A 24430-nucleotide genomic window follows, 5' to 3' on the forward strand; every position below is an offset into this window, starting at 1 on the left:
TCAAAAGCCTGTTTGAATTGGATGATTTAGTGATGGTCTTCAATCAAACCGAATTCACTGTAGAAGCTTCTTGCATCTTATTAAAAACAGTGAAATATACTGGATTAAAAAAATTCCTGTGCTATTGTTTTGATTTAATTGGTCTTTATGAAGAAATTTATATTAGTCAAAATCCAGAAGAGTGGTGACTTTTCATTGACAGTTTAAGTAAAAGTTTGAAAGCTGTGTTGATTCACAATGGGAATATTGCACTCATTGATTCCTCTTGCACATTAATCGTTAGAGCAGATCGAGTATGACCCAGTATAGATGAGATGTCTGTGGGGAGGGGGGGGCTTCAATATGCTGGGATTTCTTCTGAATTGACCAAGTGGTTTCAGTAAGTATTCTTGCTTTTATATGTTTATATGAGAAGAGAATGTTCTCTCATAATTGAGTTGCCGACTGGCACACATTCACTGCTACACACACACAGTTTAGTAGCAAACAGTCCTTTCCACCACTCTATATCAAGTTGAGACTGATTAAACAGATTTTTAAGGTATTGGATCCTGAAGGTGACAACATTTTAAGCATATACCATCTGATGCAGAAGTGAAAGGTAATATTTATAGGTCCATAAGTCAATTAGAACTTGTCTTTGCAAGGACTGGAAGTCAAAATTTTGACAGATGCTGAGAAAAATGCCTCAGTCATTTTGCCTTGCAGTGATTGATTTTCTTGGTAACAATGAGTGAAATTTGCAAAGAACTAGTTGGCAGATTGATTGAAAAAAAATAAATAAATAATAAATAAAATAATAATGGGATGCAGAATATCAGTCAAATTCCTTAATCTCTCACCTGGATTTTGTCAGACCAAATCTTACAAATGTAATGAAGGGCATGGGGAATGATTTCATCTGGAGATGGTCATTAGAGAAGAGGTAGCAAGGAAAGTGGGAAGAGCTGTGCAGGATGACTATATCTGTTTCTTGGTTCACATTGATCACACTGTGATTGTAAAAGACTGACATTGAAATGGATTTTTAAGGAAATATTTTGGATAACCTGAGGAAGGTTTCTGCTTTTTTAATTCAGAATTTTTTTTTAGCTTGTTTACTTGTTATAAAAATTAATTCTCCATCCTATATAAAAGTTTAATATTGTTAATAAATCTGATATTGTATTATTGCATATTTACTTGTCTCATTTTTGGGTAGAGCCATTGATGTTATGAAAGAATTCATAAACACCAAGAAATGCAGATAAACAGAAACTTTTTGAAAATTTGTTTAATTGTATTATCAGCATTAATTAGTATTGGAAAATGATTCAAGGAAGCATGCTTATATAGCATCAGCTAGCGTAGGAGGAGGAAGGAAAAATAAATGCACTTCATTTGTCCCCTTTCCAATAATATGTCCAATTTTCTTTTAAATTTACTCAAATTACCCCTACTTCCACAACCAATTGGAAGTTTATTCCAACAGTAGTTATTATCTGGCTGAAAATAAATATAAATTTATGTCCACTCATGTGTATTACCGGAGAAAGAGTAAGGTTGCTGTCAGTATTTAGTTTACTCAGCCCACTTTAATTGATGTATTTATGTAAGCTGTAAATGCTCCAATCAGGTCTCTTCATAGATGCTTAGTTTCCAGCCACTACAATTTACAGAATTCCGTAGTTTGAAAGAAATCCTTTAGAGCATCTTTCCAGCTTTTAATGTCCATAAAGATTAATCCATATTTTTATCTGAAAAGTTTCATGGCTAAATTAAAATACAGAAATCTCAGTCCATGAAACTTTAAGATGTCAGGTATGCCATTAGAGACATAAAGCAGCACAATCAGTGTATCTCCACAAATGTCAAATATGAGTTCATTTTCAGATTATGTACGGAATAATTTAGGTTATGAGGTGTATCACAGTTATTTAAAATGGAATTTATTAATCTGCCATATTAACTTGGTAGCAACATCAGTGAAATACCTCAAGTTTTTCTGATATCATCTGAAATTTTAAAATAATTTAGTTGTCTGAGTGTAATTTGCACTCTTTCATACTTTTTTTTTTTTTTTTCTAGGCGGTTAAGTTTACGGCCAACTGCAGAAGAATTAGAACAAAGAAATATACTCAAAAGTAAGTATTTTCATCTTGAGTACAAGAAAATGTTCAGGTTTATTTTTAAAGATTTCATTATCAATCTTATAAATTTATTCAGTGATTTCGATTATCACCAGTATCTTAGTTTGCTCAGTAAGAAGTAAAATAGATGTATTTTGAGAAAAAACATTATTTGGTATTTCTTAAAGAAAAATTGTAAACATAAACCAAATGAATTACTTTTAAATGAAAATTTTTTACTAAATATTTGGTTACAGAAATTACAATACAGTGCATTCAAATACTCAGATAAGATTGACATGCGTAGGTGATGATGTAATGTTACTTTCAGCAATATATACATGCTCTGCAAGAGTTGCAGTCATTCCATGCTTGTGTCAGTATGCTGATTTACGGGCCGTTGACGCCAGGAAGAAAGAGTGCTATTGTTGCTTTACGTAAGGAAGGATGTTCTTCCTGTTATATTGCTTATAGAGTGTCTTGTAATCAGTTGACAGTGCGTAGATTTTTTTTCCAAACTCAAGAATACTGGTTCTGCTGATAGGAAAAAAGGAACCGGACACAAACGAGTCTCTATGCCAAAACAGGACCAAGTTTTGAAGTGCTTATGTCTTAAAAACTGTAAAGCTTCTTCATCTGATCTGAAAAGAGAATAGGAAGAATATACAGGAATGGTAGCAAGTGCAGTAACAGTCAGAAGAAGCCTCTTCAAAAATGGACTTGTAGCATGTCGTCCTAAGAAGAATCCCCCTCCTCACACAAAAAATGAAAACGGCCTGATTAATTTTGTGTAAGGAGCATGTCAAATGTACTCCCGAGCAGTGGAAGTCTTATTTTCTTGGATGAGAAGAAATTCAACCTGCATGGCTCTGATGGGAGACAAACGATTCGCTGTAGATGTGAAGAATACCATCCAGACTGTATGGTGTCTACAGTGAAATTCCCTACCAGCCAAATGATATAAGGGAGCATTTTGTATTGCAAAGTAGGTCACCTGCAGTTTATAAAAGATTCAGGAAATACCAATGGATACCTGGCTATATTGGAAGGGAAATTTCTGCCAACCATTAGAGACCATTTTAACCTGCCAAGTAACTGCATCTTTCAGGATGACTCTGCTCCTTGTCATTGAGCGAAAAGTGTAAGTAGGCACTTAGCTAGTTACTTTAGCTCCATTTCTGCATTAGAGGTTCGACAGTAATGTGATTACATTTGTTACAGGTGAAAAAATGGTTGGAAGAATGGTCCATTACAACTCTTAGCTGGCCAGGAAACAGCCTGGACCTAAATCCTATAGAGAACTGTCGGCATAGTGTGGAATCTGCAGTTGCCAGAAAGAAACCAAAAACCCTTCTTTGAACTTCAGGAAGTTCATTATCAATCTTGTAAATTTATTCAGTGATTTTGATTATCATCAGTATCTTAGTTTGCTCAGTGAGAAGTAAAATAGATGTATTTTGAGAAAAAAACATTATTTGGTATTTCTTAAAGAAAAATTGTAAACTGTAAACCAAATGAATTACTTTTAAATGAAAATTTTTTACTAAATATTTGGTTACAGAAAGCTATAATTCATGTTTGGAACAACGAACTATCAGTTGATTATCTTCACAAATTGATCTTGTCAATGTCTCGACGGTGTGTTGCTGTCATCAGGGCCAGAGCGGTTCAACTAAATATTAGTTTGCACCTGAACTTTTCAGTTTGTTTTCCATTTAAAATGATAACCTGATGCAAATTGAGGGCTTCTGATAACATTTTTGTCAAAACTGTTGTAAAGAGGTTGCAAATTCTCATTTTGGAATATTTTGAGAGTACCTGTAAAATATCACATAGCTTTGCCTTAACTATTAATAAATTTCTTTTGTTTATATTTCTGTTTGTGATGCTAGTCATTAATGTAACATACCATTGCGAAAAAAGGTTAGAAATGTGAAATTCCTAGGTGATGCACTTTTTTTTGAAGACCAGTGCATTATAAACACTAACTAACATTGATATAAATGAGATTATACAGAAAATTTCACTCGGGGATTGTGAAGCAGGACTCACATTTGCATAAATATGATTCGAACTGTTTGAGGAATACACTAATCTAATGTTCAATTTGATAATAACTGATAAACTAATTTTCATTCAGATGGATTCACCAACATGCATTCCTCAATTAGGTTACAGATATTTTCTGATGTTTACAATGATTAGCCATATTATCTGATTATGTTAATATTGATGCTGAATAACCTTAGATGAAAGTATTATACCCTGCTTGTTTGAGAACATTACTGGTACAGTTGTTAGTTTCTTCTGACACATGGAAAAAATCTTTTTAATGCCAGCAGTAAGTCAATACAGCCTCTATTGCTGCTATTGAACACATTTTTAGTAATGGATTTAAAACCCTGGAGAAATTGCTAACTCATAGGGTAGGATTTTTCTCAGCATTATCTGTGCTTGTTATCTGGAGAGACTGCTTCTACAGTGATGGAATACGTTAAATAGAAATGGTGCAAGAGTATTTGATGATGCTATAGAGGTAGTGTTAGGTAGACCAGAAACCTGCTAGCTTGTGGGGAAGGATACACAGACTAATAGATTAACAATATATGTAGGCAAAAATAAAAATTATTGTTGCACTGCTTCTATTGGAATGTGCAGCAGCTGGGAGGACAAGCTGCCAGAGATTGTGGAGCCTACTGTGGTCATCTTGGAATAAGGGAATAAACAAGCTGTGCTAGAGTAACTAAGAATAAGAAGAGGTGCATGTATACTTACACGTACACCAATGCTAGGAGCATAGTAAATAAATTTGAGTAATTTGAAGTGCTGGTCAAGTCATCAAATGCAGACATTGTGAGGACATCAAAGGTGGTAGATGACTTTCATCAACCGGTGAAATACCACCGCTTTGCTTATTGGAGGCTTGAAGTGGTGAAATCCATGTTTAGTCTCTAGAGCAAAGTTTCCGGCATCCCCCCCCCCCCCCATACTTCTCCTTCAACCCACGCACAGTACTAAGTACTATAGGTTTTGATACCTTTCGTGTTTGGGGTTTTTCATAAAAAAAAAAAAAAACATAGCATCACACAGACATATAAGGGATGAAGAATTTGATTATGGAGTGTACAATGTATAAAGAAAGGAAAGGATGAAGTGGTTATGCCCTTGTTTAAGAAACAAACAAACAAACAAAATCCAAGGTTGAATGTTGAATAGCCAGTGCAATGTTGAGTCAGTTTGGTGTGACAAGCACTGGGAGTATCTAATAGGCCTAATGACTGTGATGAGTATAACAAATAACTATACAGAGAAAATAAGCCAGTAAATCAGAATATCTTATGGGCATTTTAACTTTCCAGATACTGACCTAGACTTGTGGATTGACAGTTTTCTACAGCAGCAGCAGCAGCATGTTAGAGAGAGATAGGCAAAAAGGGGAAGCAATACCTTTGATCTGATTAATAGCAGAAATTCTTCCTTGATATGGGATTTATTTAAAAACTTAACTAGTGTCAAGAGTAAAGCGAAGGGCCTTTGCTTTCATAAGGGTGACTACAGTGGTCTCAGTTTTTAAATTCTATGCAGGGAGACCATCTGATGATATTACCAACAGCAAATTCTCAATGAAAAGCATTCAGGATGTAATTTTAGAAGCTTCTAGACTTTCATACCAACTAAGAAATACTGTTCAATGCTTGGACATAAATGGATGTCAGATGATCTAATGAGACTAGTGCAGAGAAGAAAAATGTATGGGATGCATATAAATTATCACGTGATAGAGAAGCCTGTGGGAGATATAAACTAGTTTGCAATAGAGTCACAGAGGGGGCTAGGCAAGCCAAGGCACATTGTGAGAAATCTTTGGCAAAGGATGTAAAGAAAAACAGCAAAGACTTCTTTACTTATGTAAACACCAGAAGGGGGAATCACATTGGTTTAATTGATACTGATGGTTTGACTGTTAATGATCTTGCTTAGGTTACTGACAAACTGAAAAGATATTTTCTATCTACATTCCCATGAGTAATTCACTAAGGAAGTGGATGCTAGAAGTTTATCAAACTCTAACAAGAAATTAAATGAATTTGTAATTACTGAGAGGAAAGTGGAAGATAAATTATTGAATTTAGACATAAAAAAAGGCACCTTGGGTGGATGTGATCTATCCAGTTATATTAAGGGAGGCAGCAAAGGAAGTAAGCGAACCCTTAGCCATAATTATGAGAACATCTTTGGATTGAGGGGAGTCCCTGTGGACTGAAGATGGGCAAATGTATCCCCCATTCACAAGGGAGAATCAAAGGTTGATATGAGTAATTATAGACATATTAGCTTAACTTCTGTTCTAGTGAAAATAATGGAGTTACTGTTTCAAGAAGTGATGCTGGACCATCTAGACAGAAATCCAGTTATACTTCAGTTACAGCATGGGTTCGTTAAGGGGAGATCTTGTATAACCAATTTGATTGGCTACTATGATTCCGTGACAAAGGAACTGGATGCAAAAAAATAATTTTAGTATCATACTTGGATTTCAAGAAAGCTATTGATGACTGCTGTACAAATTGGAGCAGTGTGGCATTAAGGATATGGAAAAAGGGATGGTTGAGTGGGAGAACACAGTGGTTATCAATGGATGCTGCTCTTCTGAATGTTATTATTGGAATTCCACAGGGTTCACTGCTAGGCCCATTGTTGTTTACTGTATTTATTAATGATTTTGATGCAGGCATATCCGCCTTAATGTCTAAGTTTGCAGATAATACATAGGTTGGCAGGGTAGTTGATGGCGGTAATGAAGGCATGTTGCTACGGCAAGATCTAGAAAAATTAGGCAGATGGGTAGCAATTGTAATTACAATTGCACATATCACCAACTGTGTGGTTCTAAAATAAGAGTAGTGGAAAATGAGAAGGAACTTGGAGTAATTGTGCTATCAGATATGAAGTTCTCTGAGCAGTGCAGACAGGCTGCCAGGACAGCTCATGGGGTTTTGTTCGTGATATATAGGGGTTTTGCTAGCAGGGATAAGGAGGTGATTATACCATTGTATAAAGCATTGATTAGGCCACATCTTGAGTACTGTATAAGGTCTGGAGGCCTCATTTTAGGATGAATGTGGAGTTGATGGATTGGCTAGCTCCAGAGAAGGACAACCGGATTGGTTGTGCTTCCCTATAGAGGGGAACAAATCTCTTACTAAGAAAGGCTTCGGTTGCAAATCACAGCATCTGGAGACTAGGCACCTGCGAAGTGATCTAATTGAGTTGTTTAAGGCTTTGAATGGCTTGAGCAAGCTCAGTGCTGAGGGAATTCTTCCTCTTGCTCAATCTATACACCATCTGTATACATAAATTCAAATTGAGGAAGGCTGGTTGCAGAATAGATATGTGGAAGTTTTCTTTCAGCCAATTGGTGATTGATTTGTGGATCAAACTTCCATTCATTGTGGTGCAAGTGGATAGTTTGAATAAATTCAAGGAAAATCTTGACAAACTATTCAAGGGGATCGATAGGTGAAATTATTTTTATTATTATTTTTTTTGCTGGTGTTCTTAAGCTTGTTTTCTAGCATCATTTGCTGCTCCTAATGCTAAAACAAACATGCATGCATATCAATTTTAAATTTTCATTAGCCACTTAATTTTTTGAAGAATCTCAGAGAATCTCATATCACTCAGCATGATTTTGTTCCCTTCTGAAATCAACATTTAAATATGATAATAATGTCTATATGTTTGAAACATATAAGTATAAACATTGTTAAATACTATACAACATAAATCATGCAGCAGTGCAATTGGTTAGTACTGAACCATCAATAAATAAATTACACATAAGATGGGAAAAACATGTTTTACCAAATTGAGAAACAATGTTGCCAAAGGGGATACTCCCCTTTGGTAGCATTGCTTATCTGCAAAAAAGAATAAGCTTATCTGTAAAAAGATCTAAACCTCCCAAACATTTCCTTATTTATTTCACAAATACAGAGGGTTGATTTGGCCTTTTGATAATGATTTTGATATTAATGCTGCTTGTGATGTACTGCAACAATGTAAATTTTTTTTTAGCACAGGTGCAGTCCCAAACCTTATCAACAGGTGCATCAGTTGTAGAAGTTGTTTTAATGTTGACATGCCTTGGAAATTGGACCCATGTTTGGAAGGTTACATAACCGTGCTTTCCGAAGAAGGGTACAGTTATGTGAAAATTATTGATGGGTGCAAGTTGAAAAAATTTAGTGTATCGAAGTTCGGTATCCATAAGGTTTTGAATGGCAAAGGAAAATTCTGCGAAGCTGCAGCAAGTGGGTGGAAACACCTAAGAAACTGCAACCTGCTCCAAGTTGAACGACGGAAATAGTACGAAAAGTGTAGTCGCTTGTTGTCGGTGAAAATCCAAAAACCCCAAGAGCTATAGCGCCACGTGTGGGAACCTCCCAGTCAGCTGTTTGTCGCAAATTTGCAGCTGAAGAAGAAACACGAGGCCCACGTACACCACCTATGAGCAAGGCAGCAGAGCAGCAGGTCAATACTCGAAAACTCTACAAAAAATATCTGGCAGCTGAAAGATGGAAATTGTTAGCAACATTGGATGAAGCATGGGTGTACCTCTCCTATTGCAACAAAATTCGGGCAATTTATTACCATCCACAGGGTGACAAGACTTTTCCAACATGGGTGCATCGGTGCAAGGAAAGTTTTGCCCAAGGTTTTATGGTTATAGCTGGTTTTTGTTATAACGGCAAATTTCAGTTGCATAGAGTCGCTAAAAACGTGAAAGTCAACGTTCAGTATTATCAAACTGAAATTCTATAGCCGCTGTTTGAACGTGAAATACCCACATTGTACGGTTCTGACACTGAGAAGGTCTGGGTGCATCACAATAAGGCATCCAGCCACATGTCACGTTCCATCTGCACTTTTTTGCGGAGAATGGAAGCGGAGACAGGTATTCGTTCGATCCCGTTTGAAGATATACCTGTTAAATCACCTGACGGTGCATGCATGGATTTTTACGCATTCGGATTTTTGAAAATAGCTCTCGGAAACTGCCCCAGAACCGTTGAAGATTTATGGAAAGTCTGCCAGCAGGAATGGGACAAGATCGACTTGACAGTTTTGCAGCTCACTTTACTTCAATGGAAATTGCGATAGTCCATGAGCAGAGAAAACAAATAGAACAGTGGTGGTGGTGGCGGCGTGGAATTTCGTAGTTTTAAAGGACTGTCAAATTCATTATCAAAAGGCTGAATCAACCTTCCGTATACCTGGTGTCGGTTCTAATCTGAATGATATCTATTTCTACAGTCTGCCAAACTCCATGTACTTTTTCTGACAGAATCCCAGTTATTTGTTGATTCTACCACTGATCATCACAGTTGTCTGAATTATTTACTATGTGATTCCTTTTACTTCAAAGGTAAATACAAACTAGCAACTGATAAATACAAACTAGCAACTAGCTTTTATAATTGCAAATTCACTCTCAAACATCATTCAAAATTCATTCATCTGTATACACTTATGAACCTTTATCCCTGGTAATTGTGCATATGTATGCTCTGATATTCCCTGTCAGACTCAATGATTTGGAATCTCCTAATTTTGACATTCTCTGCATTAAAATCTCTCTACCCTATTCTTCCAGATTCATCTGTTGCCCTTTATCATTCTCCCAACTCCACTAATGACTTGGAACTCTTTGAAACTTTCCTAACAATGAAGTAATTTTCCTTTCTGATTTTAATGGACCCAGCTGGTCAAGATGCTGAGGCTTTTGCAAATACTAATGGCCTCACACAGATTGTTCATTTACCTACCAGAATACCAGACAATCCTAACAACACAACCAACTCTCTTCATCTTTTTCTCACAAACAACCCTTCTAACTACATGGTTGAGGTGAGTGGTCCTCTAGGCAACTCAGATCAAAACTTGATGATGGTCTCTTCTCTGATGGAGCCTTTCTGTTATAACCATTCTCAACCTCATGTTGTTTGGCATTACAAGAATGCAAAATGGAATGATCTGCAAGATTTCTTTTATTCTTTTCTTTGGTGAGATTACTGGTTCAACTCTTCTGATATCAGTGTTTTCTCAGATTGTGTCAGAGAAATTATTCTTGTAGGGGTGAAATCCTTCATTCTACACCACCTTAAAATCTTGAAGTAGTAGTAGTAATAGTGATTGTGGCAGGTGATGCAAGAAAGCAAGCAAATAAGCTAATGTAGCATCAGCCAAAAAAAAAAAAAAAAAAAAAATCCCTCTAAATGTTTGTCCAGTCCTTAAATTTATTTAACCTATCAACTTCCACAACGGCAGATGGAAGTTTGTTCCAGCAATTAACCATCTGCTGGCTAAAGGCAGATTTCTGCACATCTATTTTACAGCTGTCTTTCCTCAATTCGAATTTATGCCCCCTTAGGTTCGGAATCTGAACAAGTGGAAGAACCTCATCAGAAATCAACGTGCTCAACTCATTCAAGCCTTATACACCTCAATCAGATCACCTTGCAGATGCCTAGTCTCCAGCTGCTGCAGTTTTCAGAACTTAAGCCTCTCTTAGTAAGAGGATCCCTTCATTCCCCTCACCAATCTTGTTGCCCTTCTCTGTACATGCTCAAGCAAATCTACATCCTTCCTAAAATGAGGCCTCCAGACCTGCACAGAATACTCAAGGCGTGGCCTGACCATTGCCTTATACAGAGGGACAATCACCTCCTTTTCCCTGCTAGCAAAATTCCTGTATATCATGGGCAAAACTTCATGACCTGCTCTGGCAGCCTGTCTGCATTGCTTAGAAAACTTCATATCTGACTGCAGAATTACTCCCAGGTCCTTTTCATTTTCTACCACCCTCAGTGTAGTACCACACAGTTGGTACGTTTTTCTGGGGGTTACTTCTACCCATATGCAGTATTTTGCATTTGTCAGTGTTAAACTTCAGTTGCCACTTCTCAGCCCATCTTCCCAAATTTTCTAGATCCTGTTGCAGTAGCACACTGCAATTACTATCATTAAGAACCCTGCCAACCTTTGTATCATCTGCAAACTTCAACACTAAGCCTGATATACCTTCATCAATATCATTGATAAATTTAAAAAACAACAGTGGGCCCTACATCTAACCCTGTGGAACTCCACTAATTCCACGAAGAGGAGCACCCATTGATTACCACCCTCTGTCTTCTCCCACTCAACCACCCTTTTATCCATTGTAGCAACTTACCTTTAATACCATTCTGCTCCAATTTGTCCTTTATCTAAACCTTGGTTTTTCAATAAATGTGCTAAAGCTGTTCAAGATAATGTTGCATACCACAATTGGCTTGTATTCAAATCTCCAACTTCATTTTCTGCCTACACCAAAGCTCGCAACAGTTGTAAAGCAGTTATTAATCAGTCTGAACTAGATTTTGAGCAGGCTAAGAGTAGAAAACTTGCTTCTTGTCCTAATGGTAGTAGAGCATTCTGGTCTCTTAACAAAGCTATTGGCCACAACTTTTCCCATCTCTATTTCCATCTCTGTCAAAACCAGATGGTTCTATTGCTACTTCAACCAAAGATAAAACTGACCTGCTAGCATCCTGTTTTACTTCCAACTAGTGTATTGATGATCTTGGTAAACCACTTGCTACCATTCCCAGTACATTCCATTCAATGCCTTGTAGTCTTCTGTTAAAAGGATGTTAGAATGATTTTGATCAATCTTGATGCTAAGAAAGTTCCAGGTTCTGTTAGTATTTCTCCACTTGTTCTCAAAACCTGTGCTCCTGAACTTCCTCCTGTTGTGTGTTGCCTTTTTTTTTTTCACTTTCTTATTCCAAAGGTGTTTTCCCATCTGCTTGGAAATTTTAAAGTAATGGAGAAATCAATTAACTGCCAACCCTTAAAACTATCTATAAACCATCCATCTGATCAGCAATCAGCCATATGGATTCTGTCAGTGTCAATCCACTGGTGATATTCTGGCTTATGTTACCCATCTATGGATAAATTCACTGGAGAAGTTTGGTGAAACTCAAGCATTTGCTCTTGACTTATTTAAAACCATATGATGGAAGCTTATTTAAAAGGTCTTTTAAATAAGCTTCCATCATATGGTTTGCCAACTTTTTTTTTTGTAATTAGGTATACAGTTTTTTCTCTGGCTGCTCACTGTGGGTGCTGGTAGATGGCCCTCTGTCTTCTAACTTCTCCACTAATGCTGGTGTTCTCCAAGGTTCAGTTCTTTATCCCCTCTTTTCATCTTGTATATTAATGGCTTTCTTCCATTGAGTGGAAATCCTATCCATAGTTTTGACAATAGCACATTGCATTCCACCATCCAGTTTGAGAAACCTTGTCCTGCACAAACTGCTTCAACTTCTCGAATATTCACTATCAGTTCCTTAAATGCTGATCTCCAGGCAATTCTTCAGTGTGGCAAAGATTTTTGATTACAATCCTTCTAAAACTCAGTCCTGTCTTTTTTCTCACAAAAAGAATTCTTCTGCACCTATCTTATCTTCAATGACACTCTAAGTTCTAAGCAAGATCATATATCTCTATTGGGGAATACCCTGACTTCTAATCTCTTTTTGGCATAAGCACACTACAAATATTGCTTCCTTTGCATCTAAAAAACTGAATTTTCTCTTTCACTCTCTGTGCTGCTGTTCATTCTGTACAAATTGCAAATCCACCCTATCATGGAATAACATTTTTACATCTGGTGCAGTGCCCCCAAAACATCTCTCAAGCTTCTAGATTCCATTCAAAAGAGGGCAGTTAGGTTAATTAATGACATCTCTAACAGAGCCTTTCCACTCTCTGTCTCATAGACATTGTTTCTGCTGCATACATTCTCTACAGATACTTCCATGGGCGCTGTGCTTCTGAATTGGCTTCTATAATTCTCGTTCTCTCTTCCAAAGCAGTCTGAACATGTGCCACAGCCAGCTAAAATCCTTTTACTGTCCAACTTCAAACTCACAGAATCAACATTTCTTTTTCTTCATTTATTCATTCACCTCCCATTTTCTGGAACAACCTTCCTCATATGTATTTCCTGAAAATTTGCAATCTACCGAAGTTCAAGTGTAATGTCAACAGGTATCTTCTCGACCTTCAACCCATGCATGGTACTATAGATTCTAATACCTCTTGTGTTTGGGGTTTTAATTAAAAAAAAAACTCACAAATTGGCACCACTGAACAAATAAAGTGTTCAGCCATTTTTTAGGTGTGCGTGAATAATTGAAAAATTAGTAAAATTTTGTTAAACATGAGCCAGTTGTCACATATTTCAGGAAATGTGAAAATTGGCTCTGTCCTTGATTAACCTGAAGATGATTATTAGAAGAAAGTGAAATTTCAGTCTATAATATCAGTAATGATGAGAGTGATGATAATCCCCTCCAGTAATGTAATTCTTCCTTTAATTTATTTAAACTGTTCACTTCTATAATATCAAATTGTAGTTTGTTCCAGTTTTTCTGTCCAAAAGCAAATTTTCAAACATCTATCCATCATTCATCCTTTTTCAATTTAAACTTGTCCCCTTATGTGTGTTGTCCGAGAAAGAGTAAGGATGCCATCAGCATTTAGTTCACTCAATCCAGTTAAAGCCTTAAACGCTTCAGTCATGTCTCTTTGCAAGTGTCTAGTGTGTTAAGAGTACTCTTTTGTGTCCTCGACTGATCTGGTTGCTTTTCTCTGCACCCATTCCAAGATGTCCACATCCTTCTTAAAATGAGGCTTCCAGGCCTGTGTAGCTAAGTGGTCAGGAGTGTGAGCTGGACGAGAAGCTTTCAATGTTGTCGTCATCAGGTGATGAATAACATGAGTTGCAAGTGTTGATTTATAGTATCATAGTACCCAGGCTGACTGGGCTAGCCAGGTAGGTAAAGTGCCTGCCTGGCAACCCAAAGGTCACGGGTTCGATTCCCGCCTCGGGCTTGGATCACAGTAAAATGCAAAAACTTTGGGAGGTGCAATATGGCCATAGAAGTTGAAGTGCCAACAACTAACAAAAAAAAAAAAAAAAAAAAAATAGTACTCAGGATGCATTATGTTAAACACATGGAAATTTGATTTGTGTGAGCTGCCATATTGGTGATACATTCGTGGGTAATTTAGTGTTTAAAATTTCTTATGATCTATTTTGGCGGAACCATTCTGTAGCTAGGGCTTCATACTGGAATATCTTATAATTCGGTTTAAGTTTAATTAGTGTAATTGCATTATCTATTAATGGATCATGATTAAAAGAGTGTACGTGCTGACTGAGTTCAGTTCCTGGTTGGTCTGATCTGAAACTATTATAATGATAGTATGCTCTTGTGTTGGCTGTTTTGGAAGTTCCATTTTTTGTGGTGGTGCTATCTATGTAGCATGCATTACATCCAGATTGGCATTTTATAAGGTATATTATTTATGTCTTGAATATTGTATTTATATGTTTCTCTGTATTTGCTGAAAAAAATACTTAGTTTATTATATGATGAAAAAAATCAGTATAATGTTTGACCCTCTAAAAATATTCTGGAGCTGAGGTGCAAGTTGGCTATGATACTGAAGTGTGACTACCGTATTTTGTGTATGATCAGTACTAATGTTATCAATGCGAGGATTATTAATTTTTTCTTTTACAGCTAATATGGTTTCTTGAATTAACTGTTTGGAGTATTTTCTAGCTATAAAGGTGGCCCCGAGTGCCAAGCGAGTGATCAAAGCGAATTTAAAAAGTGAACTTCACAGCGACTTCTCCAGAATCAGCAGATTACTGAGAATTTAAGTTCTTTATTTCCAAAATTATTTAATTTCTGCTCTTCTGAATAAAGAAGCTAGCTCTTCAAAAAAGAAAGGAAAGGTACCTTTCTTCTTGTATATTGAACTAATTTATATAACACACTAACCTCTGATCGCTTGGTCACTGGTGGCACCGCTCCTGCCTCCGCGTGGCGGGGCCGGTATCCCCGGAGGATATACCGGCCGGAGGATATAAAAGGAGCAACCATGGATTTTGACAATTATCCGCATTTGAGCCTAAACGCTCAACTCATGACCTGATTGAACCCGAACATGACGTATCACAAACCAAAAGACAACGTAGAAATGAGAATCAGCAGGAATTCCCAACATTCCTTATATTCCACTCTCTCTCTCTCTCTCTCTCTCATCCAAGCCTATGAGTGCCCTTTCACCATTTCTAATTCAGAAATGTTTAGAAAGCGTGGCTGGTTCACCGAAAATGGTGAAAAGACTCCGATCCGGAGATCTGTTAATTGAAACAGCGAAATATCAGCATTCTCAGGCTCTACTAAAATTATCAAATTTTGGAGGAATTCCTATACAGGTCACCCCTCATGCGACACTAAATAGTTCCAAAGGGGTAATAGCTGATGGGACCTGATGAATGTCGCTGAAAATGAGATAGTCGAAGAACTAAAAGAGCAAAAAGTTGTCCAGGTAAAACGAATAATGATTAAAAAGGATGGTGAACTTGTTCCAACTAGAAACATTATTCTAACATTCGGTACACCTACCTTACCATCATGTGTGAAAGCCGGATACCTAAATTGCCGAGTACGTCCGTACATTCCCAACCCAATCAAATGTTTTAAGTGTCAAAAATTTGGACACTTGCAAACAGTATGTCGAGGGGGACACTACATGCCCGAACTGCGGCTCCAAAGATCATGCACAAACTGACTGCACTGCAGAAAAGCCACAATGCCCAAACTGCAAAGGCCAGCATCCAACGTATTCAAAAAATTGCGAACTCTGGAAAGTAGGCAAACAGATCCAGAAGTATAAAGTCGAAGAAAAGGTCACCTATCAGGAAGCTAGGAAGCAAGTTATGCTCAGTATGCCAAAAATCACCTATCAGGAAGCTAGGAAGCAAGTTATGCTCAGTATGCCAAAAATCACCTATGCTGCAGCAACCAAAAAATATCAGTCAACAGCAACACAAACGGCAGTAACAGTACCCACCATCTATTTCAATTGCTGATTGGGCTCAATCAGTGCTATCAATCCCACAGCAGTCACCTACAGAACAATGTAAAGTAACTTCTGCTAGCAATACCCCGCTAACAGTCCCCCCCAACTACTTCTGATACCCTACAAGGAACTGCAAAATTAAAAGCATCACCCACAAACAGTTCAGACCAACCATACTCAGCAAATATGGATATTGGTTCTGGTACCCTACAGAATGAGCCAATACTAGATCTACATGCAGAAGATGATATGGAAATTGGACGCCCCACTTTTCCAAAAAAAGAAAAGATGAAACTAGACCGAGGCAAACAGGCAGGATATAAAAAACAGACAGAATCATACACAACGTCTAAAATTAAATAATGCACAACATTATACAATGGAACTGTAGAGGTCTAAGAAGCAATATTTTTGATATTTATGAACTAATCAAACAATATAGTCCAGTTATCCTATGCCTGCAAGAAACCAATCTAGCCCCACAAGTGACTCCAGTGATCAAAAATTATAGTATATATCAACAGGACAGAAACAATACTAATTCAACAAGAGGAGGTGTAGCCATAATTGTCGACAACAAGGTTCCAACAAAACAGATCCCGCTGCAGACCACATTAGAGGCTGTAGCAGTACGAATTGATCTGAGTGTTATGTTAACCGTAATCTCACTGTACCTTTCCTCAAACAAAGAATTCACTGTGAAAGAGCTGGAGGAACTTATAAAGCAGTTTCCATCTCCTTTTATTCTGCTAGGAGATTTCAATGGGCACCACCCTATGTGGGGATCTCCCCCAGATAGACAAAAGAGGAAAACTCATTGAAACAGTTATTGATAACCAGAATCTCACATTATTAAATACTGGTGCTGACACCTATATCCACTTTCCCACCAGAGTATCTACTGCCATAGACCTATCAATATGTTCCCCAAAATTGTTCCCAATCATTCAGTGGTCAGTCACAAATAACCCACTGAACACCGACCATTACCCGATTATTTGCAAATTGCAAACAAACAGAACCTCACATATAATCAGTCCCATAAAATGGAAATTCTCCAAAGCTGATTGGAACACGTTCACTAATGCAATTTCCTTTGATGATCAAGTTGTTAAAAACCAGCCTATTGATGATATCACCGACCGTATTACTACACAAATAATAACAGCTGCAATCAGTGCCATACCCAAAGTCACAATCGGGTCACATAGATATGCCAATATTTGGTGGAATGGTGATTGCCGTGATGCTAAAAAAGAACGGAATAAGGCATGGAATCTTTTTCGCAAGCACCCAACAACCGACAACCTAATTAATTTTAAGAAACGCAAAGCCAAGGCACGTTACGTGCAGAAAAAAGCAAAAAAAGACTCTTGGATCCGGTTTGCTTCTACCATCACTAAAAATACTGAGAGTAGAAAAATATGGAATAAAATAAAGAAGCTAAATGGAAAATACCTCCCAGAACTAACGCCTATTCTAAGCTGGAAGGGTAAAGAGTTTTCCTCTTCAGTGGATATTGCAAATGCCCTGGCAGATTGCTTTTCTCAAATATCAGCCACATTGGCATATGAACCTGCCTTCAAACAGCATAAAGCCAACGCAGAAAAGTATAAACTGAATTTCCATACAACAGCATCTCTCTCATATAACCAACCTTTTACATTACTGGAACTAGAGAGCTCCCTAAATCTGTCAGCGAATACTGCACCAGGGCCTGATGGAATATACTACATGATGCTTAAACATCTAAACAATCAAGCTCTGAATTCACTACTGGCATATTTCAACCAGCTATTCTCAGAAGGTTACTTCCCTCGTTCTTGGCGCCACTCAATAGTCCTAGCCTTTCCTAAACCTGGAAAGGATCAGTCAGATCCACAAAATCGACCAATATGTCTCAGCAGTTGCCTTGGTAAGGTAATGGAAAAAATGATTCATGCTCGATTAGTCTGGTTTCTAGAATCTTATTCGGTGATGGACAAGAATCAGTACGGCTTTAGGAAAAATCGGTCAACTCTAGACCTTATGATCAAGGCAGAATCCAACATACGGAATGCTTTTATCCGTAGAGAACATCTCGTCATGGTCTACCTGGACATTGAAAAAGCCTTTGATACAACCTGGCGCTATGGCATTCTTCAAAATCTCTATGCCACAGGACTTCGGGGCCAGCTACCACTAATCATACAGAGCTTTCTCCAAAATAGAACATTTCAGGTGTGTTACTGCAATACGCTGTCTCAAAAAGTTGTTCAGGAAGGAGTCCCACAAGGATCAGTTCTTAGTGCAACGCTCTTTGCAGTTAGGCTGAACAATGCAACAGATAATATTCCACCTAATGTCGACACTTATCTATATGCAGACGACCTTACAATATCCTGCCATTCACTAAATATGCGCTCCATTGAACACCAACTGCAACTCTCAATAAACAGAATAGAGTCATGGGCATCCCACAATGGCTATCGCCTCTCCAGAACAAAAACAACTGCTATTCACTTTTGTAAAAAGCGACAACTTCATCCAGATCCTGAGCTAACGTTAGGAGCCCAATCAATACCACTTTGCAACAATATCCGGTTCTTGGGTTTAGTACTGGACACTAAACTTAACTTTCAGGCCCATATAATGCAAATGAGAACTCAGTGCATGAGAAAGATGAATATACTCAAAGTTATCTCTTCTATTACATGGGGAGCCGATCGCTTCACACTCTTACACTTATATCATACTTTAATAATGGTTTATGACTCTGCACGTAAGACAGTACTAGCCCGGCTCAATCCAGTCCAGCATAGTGCTCTCAGGATTGCTTTAGGAGCCTTTAAGACATCACCAGTGCAAAGTTTGTATATAGACACCAATGAACCTCCACTACATCTTAGGAGAAAAGTATTGCTCCTTAACTATGCAGCCAAATTACATAGCCTCCCTTCTCACCCCATCTGGACATATCTGTTTGAACCTCAGTGGGAAAATTTGTATAAAAATAAACCCAATGAAAACAAACCCGCTGGTATCCGGCTACAAGAGCTAACCAAACATTGGAACATCTCTCTGGGAAACATCTCTCTCAAGCTGCAGATGTAGTACAAGCACCATGTGCAATGTATATACCTCTTTGCGATAACTATTTTCTACAGTGGGGAAAACATTCCCTATCAAATCACAATCTTAGACAGTTACATGCGGATCATGCATTGACCAATACTCACAATCTTCAGATATACACAGACGGATCCAAAACCGATATATCCGTGGGAGCTGCAGTAATCACTCCTACATCCACGTATTGCATATAATTCAGCAGTGTCTTTACTGCCGAATTATATGCAATCAAAATGGCTCTAAATCTCCTTAATGATCTTCTAAATACCCAGGTCATAATATACACAGACTCTTTAAGTGCAATGAGTGCCCTACAGGAAAAACCACAAAATTCCCACCCACTTCTCACACAAATCAGATCACAGTTATGTCACCTCAATAAAACTAAGCTGACTGTCACGTTCTGCTGGATACCCAGTCACGTTGGAATTCCAGGAAACGAGTGTGCAGACGAAGCAGCAAAACACCCTGCTTGCTTCGATCCCATCCCAGTTCCTTTTTCTGATTACAAGCCAATCATATGGAGGATATGTACAGAGGTGTGGACTGAAAAGTGGCATAATCAGATATCAAACAAACTCCTTGAAATAAAACCCACAGCTATGGAGATCTAGTTCCCGATTAAACAGGCACGAAGAGGTCGTGCTTACAAGAGTACGAATTGGCCATATGCATCTTTTTTTACTGCTAGGAGATGAGCCTCCTCTCTGCTCTCATTGCAGTTCCATTCTTACAGTAAAACATATTATTATTGAATGTGCACACTATGATTCAGCTAGAATTGAATGTTTCAGATCTTTAATCGACTCACAAAAACCCTTGCAACTAGCCCATATACTTGGAGATAATGCCAATCTATCAGAGCTGTTTAAATATCTAAAAATGATAAACCTATACAGTCACTTCTAGAACAATTCCTTTCATATATTGACCAACAATTTTAAGTTATAGGTGCATTTTGGCCATAGCAGCCCTTGCGCCAATAAATTCTACTTCAACAACAACAGCTATAAAGGTTTTTGTTAGGTATAGTAGTTCTGTAGTGAAATCTTCCTGTGAATAATTGTATTTATTCACAGGAAGATTTGGTTGTATAATACTGTTTTTTTTTTTTTTTTTTTTTTTGTGTTGTAGAGGTGGTGGGAATGAAAATGTAGAAACCCTACATTTTCATTCTCATTTTAATTCAGACCCTGTATGAATTATGTGCTGTTCCATTAAATCGAATTATAAGATATTCTAGTACAAAGCCCTAGTTATAGAATGGTTCCGCCAAAATAGATCATAGGAAATTTTCAACACTAAGTTACCCACGAATGTATCACCAATATGGCAGCTCACACGAATCAAATTTCCATGTGTTTAACATAATGCATCCTGGGTACTACGATACTATAAATCAACACTTACAACTCATGTCATTCACCAACTGATGACGATGACATTGAAAGCTTCTCATCCAGCTCTTGGTTTTTCAACACACAAATCTTCTTCATATAATTTTATGACAACCAGGAAAAAAGTGGTGCACTTCCTCTTCCTAGAGACATGTTTTTAAATGAATTAATCTATTAATATAATTGGAAACTTACTTTTATTCTTTACTTTCCTTTATGTAAATTTAACCCTAACCAATATGGATCTAGAGGTGAGTAGTAAGATAATAACCTTTTGTTAAGAATCTTAATAGGTAATCAACAGTACTTCATGCTTTCAGCTGTAAAATTAGTCATTAATATAGTTCACTTGATTTATATAACTGTGCAGTGTTCTTTTATTCATGTATATATAATAATAATATTATTTTCCTTTTCCCTAATATCCTCCTATCATCCCTTGCTTGTATCTTTTCCTTACTTTTTTATTTTCTCTCCCTAGAACATTTATAGCTGATATGAAGACAAATGCTACATCTCAATTTAGATCATCCTCATTTTCCATATTCACATTTTATTATTTAAATAGTACATCTTTAATAGCTGCTTTGCACGAAAAGTTATAAGAACATACTTTTCTTCTTTTTTTCTTATACTTCCTTATATATATTAATTTTTATCTTAATTATATATTTGTTTTCCTTTTACAGATCAAACTCCTGAAGAAATGAGGAAAGAAAAAGAACAAAAGAAAAAGATGCTTATCAGGAAGGTAAAAATGGAATTCACCTTTCAGAATTATGAATTACGTGCTGTTCTAACAGAAATGGTAGCATGTATAATTATGTATCACATGATATAAATAAATCCTAGTTTCAATTTTAGAAATTATAAATTCTACAGAAGGCTGAAGAGAAAGGTTCTCTCAGAAGTGGTATACATTACTAAAATTTGCTGCACTGCTTTTTTTTACAATATAAATGGGAAAGTTTTGAAAAAAATGAACTTTTTCTGCAGTTTAATTTCATTAATCACCAAGGCACTTAACGATCAAATATACACAAAATTCTAAATATGCAAGTCATTCTTAGACTTATTTAAATTTGTTTATATATAATTTTTAAATCTTTTGAGCTTCTATTTATAATCAGTCAGTATTTTTTGATCCTGCTGGATTTTTACTTAGCAAATAAAATTCTGCTTGCTTGTGAACTTATGGCTGCAAAAGAGTAGTCATGCTTTATGAAATCATTTGCATCATATAGATATTTTGATCTCAGTCATTCTGATTTTTATAAATTATTATACTTATTAAATTTCATAAAAGAATAATTGTCGAAAAATTTCAGAATTATCTTAATTTTCTTTGACATCAGTGGCATATGAAATCTTGAAAAAGACATAAAATGGGACATGCAGACCATCATAAGTAGGATCATAAGTCCACTTAATTAAGATAGATCATTTGGAGGTTCTTTTAATGTTCTTGAAATGGGCTGCAAAAGGAGATGTCACTTGAATGTATAAAATTTTTATAATCTTAAATTTCGAGGTGAGTGGAGTATCCTTTGATTTTAAGTTTAATATAATTTAATTTAAGTTTTTCAGAACAGGTCTGTCTAAAGTTTGTCCAAAAACTCATGTTTAATGAGTTAACTGCATCAAAAATTAAGGGAATGTTTGTAAAGTCTGAAGATCTGTTTCTACTTAACCACTTTGGATATATGGGCTTTTAATTACCTCCTTGTTGAAGGAAAGAAGTGAGTTAGAGAGACTGGCCTAGTCAAAATCTCGCTAAATCTTTTTTGACTCCCAAGTAAAAAAAAAAAAAAAAAAAAAAAAACCCTATTACAGTTGGTTTTTTTTTTTTTTTATACAGAAAATTGGAAAACCCTATTTTCCAAGGGACCAAACGTTTAGAACTTCTTACACAGGAAAACTTCTTAGAAGGGAAAATGACCTTAAGGGTATGAAATATTAACTATACAAATAAATATGAAAGGATACACATATATAAGTCAAAGATGATTTTTAAGTACTATTTCAGAATTCATAAACATTTTACTCTGCCTATCGGAAACATTTTTACCTCACATAATATATATATATATATATATATATATATATATATATATATATATATAAAATTCTCTCTGATTACATTAAAGAAAAATTCGGTTTCACCATGTTCCACCTTGATTAGGGTTAATTCGATACTTGTATAGTTGTATAGTTGTACATTTGAATGGTGGTATTTCCACCACTTGGAAAGTGATCACACATAATGACTTCTATTATAACTTCTATTAGGACGATGTTCGTGTTCTTTCACTTCCTAAGTTTTCTTTTCATTTTCGTAATTTAATATCAATAATTATTTATGTCCAATCTTTTATTTTCTCTATTTTATTTTGACCACAGAGGGCTCCCATAGTTCTTCTCTTCTGAGCAACCACCATCGTTCCACCATCGTTGTCATAGTTTTCCCTCTGTTTGCATTCCATTCTTATTAATCATATTCACATAATTGTACCTTATTAATCATGATTGCATATTTTATTGTCATTTCTTAATTATATTTCACTCAACTTGTTTCTGCCAGTTATCGTATGTATTTAATTTTCCTCCTGTTCATATTTTTATTTTATTTTATTTCGTAAAATATACAATACAAGCTAGCGGTATTAATTTCCACTTCTACTAACACTCTCACAGCCAAGGCCCTCTCTATGAGGTTGGGTACTTACACCCCCAGCTTGCCTAGTATCCTTTAAACTCTTTTCCTTCTCTTTACATCTTTCTACTTTCTACTCTTCGTTTTTCCGTCCGTTGAACTATTAGTGTAATACGAGGGTGATTCGGACATTCTCACTTTCCTCTTTCTCACTATCTTCGCCTCTGTATTTTTAACTTCTTTTCCCTCCCCTACCTTGCATTGCTTCCTTTTTCTATACCGCTACCTTGTTATTTATTTATTTATTACATACTTTCGATTTAAACTGGCGTTCTTACATACTATCGACTCAATTTATTTCCAAATACACTGCGTTACTCAATTTTCTTAGTTTATTAATCTAAATACACTGCGGTTGCGTTATTCAATTTATTTCCAAATACACTACGTTACTTAATTTATTAATCTAAATACACTGCGTTGGGGCTACCTCACTCATGTTTCTGGAGCTATAAAAAATTTTTTATAAAAAATTAAAAAAAAAAAAAAAAAATTTATATTTTTTATTTCCTTTTTATTTCCTTTTCATTTCTTCAGCTTCTCCATCAACATGAGTTTGCATAGAAACACAGTGTTTGGTACATGATCAGGTGTAGCCCCCTGATGAAATACCTGATCTATGTACCAATTTTTAATTTTTATTTTATAATTTTTATCTCTATCACCCTCCCCTCTTTTTCTTTCAGCTTTTGTACATATAATTGGCCTGTTAATTCGGCATTAATTCGGATTTAATTCTACTTAATAATTAATTTTTTTTTATAGGATCTTAACATTCTTTTTCTCTTTTTTCTTCAACTAGGCTCGGCATTTTGTGTTTAATAACTTCTCCATCTATATTTTTATTTTATTTTTATATATTTTTATTTTATATTATTTATATACATGTATCCTGTTTTGCTGCTTTGCGCATTCAGGTACACGTACTGTTTTTCCTTATTTTTCCTGTTTTTCCACATCTTTGTTTTCATATTTCATATATATATATATATATATTTTTTTATTTTTTTATTTTTTTATTATTATTATTATTATTTGTAAAATTTGCACCCCTTAAAAAATGGTGCCCTGGGCAAAGCCTGTGCCTTAATCTGGCACTGCTTTGC

The 24430-nt window shown here is 36.2% G+C and overlaps 1 protein-coding gene across 3 annotated transcripts in view; it reads left to right on the forward strand.

Annotated features, from left to right (window-relative positions):
• Nucleotides 1-24430, forward strand: part of LOC150085583 (phosphatase and actin regulator 2-like) — a 462740-nt gene that overhangs the window by 282130 nt on the left and 156180 nt on the right. For all 3 annotated transcript variants that reach the window (XM_090373361.1, XM_090373363.1, XM_090373362.1), the window contains 2 exons: nucleotides 2068-2123; nucleotides 21301-21362. In XM_090373361.1, coding sequence (XP_090229487.1) covers nucleotides 2068-2123; nucleotides 21301-21362 — 118 coding nt within the window. The remainder of the gene's footprint in view (nucleotides 1-2067; nucleotides 2124-21300; nucleotides 21363-24430) is intronic.

The sequence above is a fragment of the Mastigoproctus giganteus genome, chromosome 5, assembly GCF_048544385.1.
Source record: "Mastigoproctus giganteus isolate SK-2022 chromosome 5, ASM4854438v1, whole genome shotgun sequence".
NCBI lineage: Eukaryota > Metazoa > Arthropoda > Arachnida > Uropygi > Thelyphonidae > Mastigoproctus > Mastigoproctus giganteus.